Here is a 6,000-nt window from a genome sequence, read left to right on the forward strand (position 1 = left end):
GGTTTTATTAAATTTCTTCATGTATCCACTCAAATAAATGCTGAGATAACTCAGAAAATGGTTAATGAGATTGATTTGCCCAGAAAGAATGTGCAGTAATTAGATTACTTAGTCTTAAAAGTTGAGTTTAAAATTATATCTAAGCAATGTATATGAAATTGAAAAGTATTTTTGAATAGCTGAATAATTCTCAATTCTTGCAGACAAAAGGAAACAATGTAAGGTATGTGTTTTTCAATTTGCTAAAAGTGCTTGAATTAACTAAGTTGACTAAAGTGGTAATCCCATTTGTGGAGTAGGCATTTGCTTCATTAAACAACTTCTTCTTCCAGTTGGTATATCTTTCATGGCCACGAGCTGATCTGGAAGAAGAGGGAACCTCTGGTGAAGGTGTGGCATAACCTAAGGACGAAGGGCCCTGGGAGTGGAGGAAATGGCCCCTCTTAGGCAAGAAGCTGTATTTATGAAAAATGATTCCTGAATGGTTTGAGATGAACACAAAAGCAATAATGGGGCTCAGTTGGAAGAAGAAATCCTACCAAGACCCTGAATCATCCAAAGCTACAAACTGCAGTGACTTTTAACTGAAATTGGAAGATTAACAGAACTACCAAGGAGTCTATATTGCCTGTTGGCAAACATCTACCAGCCTTAGAAAATGAAAGCTAAATTTTAATTTGTTTGAAACATGCTTTTTCACATTGCTGTGATCCCTGTTAAAGCAAACACCATAATGGTAAGTTGCTTAAATACTTTCATCTATCACCCCATTCTCTAATCTGTCAAGTTAAAAGTAGTTATCTGGGTTTTGTGTACATATCTGGAATATTTGTTTGTCTTGGGTAGAGCACATATTTTCAAAGTGCATGCATCGGGACAACTGAAGGTTAGGAAGCTTTTCATGCTGCTTACCAGCTGAGTCCTGACCACTTTTCTCTGCTTGTCCATCCTTTGGGGAAAACTTCTCCTCCCTCACCTTAAATCTCTACCTGCTTGTTCAAGACTGACCTTAATTTTTATTAACTGCCACTTCATTTCATTGAGAATAAACCCAGCCTGTCCATTCTCTCCTTTTAATGACAACTTCCATTCTGGTGACATCTTCACTTTTTAATGCTATCATCTCTTTCATGAAGTGTGGAACCAGAACTGTACACAGCACTCCAAGTACAGTCTAACCAATGTTTTGTACATCAGCCACGATATCCCAACTCTGGCACTCAATCCCTCAGCCTATGAAGGTCAGCATGCAAAATGTCTTTCCTTTTATTACTGTAGGCCCACTTACATGGAGCTACAAGTTCCTGTCATGGTGTAGACTTTGTACTTAAGTAGGTCAGGTAGATGAATCTGAGATTACTGAATGCACTGGTTGTTGATACATGGTTTTTGAAGAGCATTGATGGAAAGGATTACATAAAATGCTCCAATAATTAAAGTAAAATGACTATAATTTTTGTAAATGTTTTAAAGTTTAAATTACAGCACAGTAACAGGCCCCTTTGTCCCTCAAACTTGTGCTGTCCAATTGACCTACAACCCTCAGTATGTTTTGAACGGTGGGAGGAAACCAGAGCCCCCGGGAAAAACCCACACAGACCCATTGAGGACATACTAACTACTTACAGACAGGCAGGATTCAAACCCTGGTCCCAATTGTGGCGCTGTAAAGGCGTGGCCAACCGTGCCACCCTTTTATTCTTTTGAAAGCCTGAGTTGTTCACAGGAATCCACACTGGAGTTCTTGAATTTGTAATTCCCACTGACACTGGTGATTGTTTTAAAGGCAGAACCAGGAGGAGCGGAGATGTGTCTTTCCACACTCCTCTGTTGGCTCCTACTGCCTGTAGGTCCCAATTTAACTTGCCTGTAGAACTGGCCTGGTAGTGATATGATTCGATATTGAAGACCCATAGAATTCCATGCACAAGATGACAGTGCCCATGTTCGGCAGCCCAAACCACGAGAGTTGTGGGCTCTGGGGAAGCAGTGGGTTGGCATTAGGCACCTCAGCAGGAAACCCCCCCACCCCCTCCACCTAAGCAGATGAAGCATGAAAGAGGACCTAAACGCTAGAAGACCACAGCAGTTGGACAATGTGGCTGCTGGTGACTGACTTCTATGAGTCTGTTATCAGGAGTAGGAACTGATGGCAAAGAAGGATTTCAGGCACTGACCACTTCAGGGGTTCAGACCCAGGGGCCTAAGAGGATGACTGGGATGCCTCAGCTTGGGTTCAGTGCTGGAGTGGCCTTGGAGGCTATGACTCATAAAGCAGCAATGCATTGAAGGAAGTGGTGGGATCCACAGACACTCGTCGTCTCTGAAGGGGACTCTCTTTTGCTTCTCATTCTCATCTTGATAGTACTGCTTTCTGTGCCTTTACAGGGCATACAAATGAAAACAGACTTTTTATGTATGACAATAAAGGAGTCTTGACAAAGTGTTTCTCCCAGTTTATACTCCAACAAGAGAAGTTTAGTACCAATAATGATTCAGATAAATTGTGCCTTCCTCACAGTTCAGCATAACTGGAGCAAGATAAAATGTCAATTAGATTGAACTCTATCATGTCCTCATGGTCTCCCAAGGCACTTTAATAATAGATCACTTATTAAAAGTGGTAACTCATTGCAAGTGCTTTGCGTATGTTCAGCAAAGAGTAAAGAAATGATTCAACAGGTCACCTCAGTACTGGGTTAGGTCTGCGGATTGTGCTGCTGGATATTTTGTGTCTACCCGAAAACATTGTTAGATTCTCAGTTTCATATCTTTCTGATTCATTCTATGTCTAATGATTCTGGATTCAAAATTCAGAGAATGTGAACGAGAAGGCAGTGCTATTGGAACCAAGAAACATCTACATCTGTTGCTGGGTCTTTGGTGGCCTTTGGAATACACTAAGAACCAGGAAATCAAACCTGCCACAAGGTGAAGGCTGAGATTGGCAGCATCTTAAATATCGATAAACTTTGTCCTCTCCATCAGTTGCCTTTTGCTGTGCTCCCAGTAAGGGTCAATCCTATTTCTTCACACCACAGCACTGAGATGACACCCTGTGTATTATCAAATGAAAGTTTCATCAGATCATTGTTATATTATGTAATTTATATTAATATGACACTCTTCCAGTGCTAATTTCCTGATCATACTGACAGTTTAGACATACAGTACTTACAGCAGGATAACAGGCCCTTTTGGTCCATGAGCCCGTGCCACCCAATTACACCCAATTGACCTACAAGCCCTGGTATGATTTTGAACAGTTGGGGGAAACCGGAGCCCCCGGGGAAAACCCACGCAGACACAGGGAGAATGTACAAACTCCTTACAGACAGCGCGGGATTGGAGCCCTGGTGCCAATCGCTGGCGCTGTAAAGGCATTGTGCTAACTGCTACTCCAGCTTTTTGCTGTGAATTTGACCTTGCCCTCAGTCCATGTGCTTACTTAGTCAAGGCTTTTTGAAGTTTGCATTACACATTAAATTAAACCATTTTTAATTAAAGTTCCTAGCTGCGTGAGTTGTAGATTTCAAACCAGATTAGTAGCTGGACTGTCAACAAGCTAAGGTTTCTGTCACAAATGCATAGGATTTGTGGAAGGGAAACAAGGATTCTATTATATTTGATAATTAAAATGTGATTAAAATCTCATTCTTGATGTATAACTAAATAATTTTTAATTTATTTATGGTCATGCAGTACAGGTTTGAAAGCCACTTACAAATAAAATGGGTCACTTCCTTATTTCATCGAAGGCGCCTAGTCAAAAAGCTCATTCTCCCTCCGATGATTATCCTTCAGATTCTGTCCCAACACCAAGAGTAGTTTATAGGAGCCAATTAGCCTGACCACCAGCAAACATCTTTTAGTAACATCACAGAGTACATTGGCACTGCTAGTGGTGTTCCACAGGGTTCTGTGTCGGGGCCACTTTTTATTAACTGGCCCCTCCCCCAGGTTTACAGATGAAGCCTCACTAATATATTTAATAGTTTTATCACATCGTGAGCGTACTCGATAAAGAGACCGCGGCCAGTGTGGACGACATCATCCACAACCTGCTGGATGGCGGTAAATATCCTACCCTCAAGAAGTTCGGCAGGCAGTTCCTGGGCCATACCATCTCAGCGGCCGGAGCCGCCCCGGCACCAGAGAAGGTTGCAGCCGTGCGCCAATTCCCGAAGCCCACCACCCTCAAAGGCCTGCAGGAGTTTGTCAGCAGGGTGAACTACCACCGTTTCATGCCCGGGGTCGTCCACATCATGCGACCATTATTCGCACTGATCACTGCGAAGGACAAAGTCCCGGTATGCCCTGTAGTCCTGCCGCAGTGGAGGTCGCGGGCTTTCAGCATGGTCCACGACTTAGCCCACCCCTCGGTCAAGACATCGGCTCAGATAGTGGCAGAGCGTTTTGTGTGGCATGGGCTCAAAAATCAAGTAGCCCAGATGGCGAGGAACTGCACGCAGTGCCAGTCCTCCAAAGCCCATTGTCATACAAAAGCCCTAATACAACAGTTCGACTCTGCGGCCAAGAGATTCCAACATATACACGTGGACATCATTGGCCCCCTGCCGGTGTCCAGGGACGCCCGCTACTTCTTGACAGTGGTTGACCGAGCGACAAGGTGGCCAGAATTCATTCAACTGAAAGACATATCCGCCGAGACGAGCGCCAGGAACTTACTCACTGAATCACCAGGTTCGGAGTCCCAATGCACATGACCAGCGACAGAGATGCCCAATTCACGTCTGCCCTCTGGATGCAAGTGGCAAGCCTTTTGGGGGTCATGTTCCACCACACCACAGCATATCACCCTCAAGCCAACAGCCTAGTGGAGTGATTCCACCAACACCTTAAGTCAGCCCTCATGGCTCGCCTCACCGACCCCCAGCTGGGTGGATGAGTTGCCCTGGGTTCCACTCGGCATCAGGACAGCCCCGAAGGAGGATCTGCAGGTATCATCCACGGAGTTGGTTTACTGCGTGCCATTGTCGCTACCCAGAGAGTTTTTTGGCCCAGAAACGGACTCGACAGCCGACAATCCGACCTTATTGGCAGACCTTCAGAGTAAGCTCACCTCACTAGCCCCCCCACACCTCCATCCTGCCTGCCCAAGGAACTGGATGCAGCCAAGTACGTATTTGTCCAGCGAGGTTTGCACTCTGCGCCCTTATGAAGGCCCCTACAGAGTCCTGCAGCGATTGGGCAAGACTTTCACTTTAGACATTGGGACAAAGGAGAACTATTCACAATTGACCGCCTCAAGGCGGTGCACCTGGACCCCAGTCAGCCAGTTCAGATGGCCCAACCTAAGCACCAAAACCAGCTGCTCAAGCGACAAGACGTGTGGCGGTGCGCTTACTCATAACGAACCGGCCCTGCTTGTATCGTCGCGCCAGCGGGGCAGATGCGAGTTGGGGAACCTCCTTGCCTCATTGTTTCAACTGGGCGTGCGCTCCAGGCAGCGTGATGACGTTACTGCCTGCGCGGGGGCGGAGTTCATGCTGCCCTTAAAGGGGCACGCGTGGATTTTGAATTAAACCACCATTGAAACTCCTAACGTGGTGGTGGTGTCTCTTTCCTCGTAGCTGCTGCTACATTTCCTCTCTTTTTGTCGGTTGTTTCTGGTTGGTTGAATTCCAGGTAATGGGGATTTTACTGTACCTATATGTTTCTTCACCACCCTATTTACTTTTGTACATTGATGCCAGAGAACACCCAGTTGCTGCTCTGAACGTGGGTTGCTGGAGCTGTGAGAAGACATCCTACTCACAACAGCATTCTCCCAAAACAGGCCTTTTGGCCCATGCAGTTGAGCTTGCACCTCTTAATCCTTCCCCCTCTGTGTTATTGTGCCAACTACTCTGGTAATGAGTACCACATCTTTGATAAAGAAAGGCCTCCTGAATGCCTTTTTATTAAAAAATAAGAATTGGGTATAAAATTATTTAGCCAATTGAATCTGCACTTTTCATTAACTCCACTTTGTTGCCG

General features: G+C 45.2%; 1 protein-coding gene across 4 annotated transcripts in view; it reads left to right on the forward strand.

Moving 5' to 3' along the window:
• LOC138743704 (presenilin-associated rhomboid-like protein, mitochondrial) overlaps positions 1–2,443 on the forward strand; it is a 52,572-nt gene extending 50,129 nt beyond the window's left edge. For all 4 annotated transcript variants that reach the window (XM_069899321.1, XM_069899323.1, XM_069899324.1 and 1 more), the window contains one exon: positions 333–2,443. In XM_069899321.1, the coding sequence (XP_069755422.1) occupies positions 333–447 (115 nt within the window). In that variant the 3' untranslated portion in view covers positions 448–2,443. The remainder of the gene's footprint in view (positions 1–332) is intronic.
• The last annotated feature ends 3,557 nt before the right edge of the window (positions 2,444–6,000 follow it).

Source organism: Narcine bancroftii, chromosome 9 (assembly GCF_036971445.1).
Source record: "Narcine bancroftii isolate sNarBan1 chromosome 9, sNarBan1.hap1, whole genome shotgun sequence".
In the NCBI taxonomy this organism is placed as follows: domain Eukaryota; kingdom Metazoa; phylum Chordata; class Chondrichthyes; order Torpediniformes; family Narcinidae; genus Narcine; species Narcine bancroftii.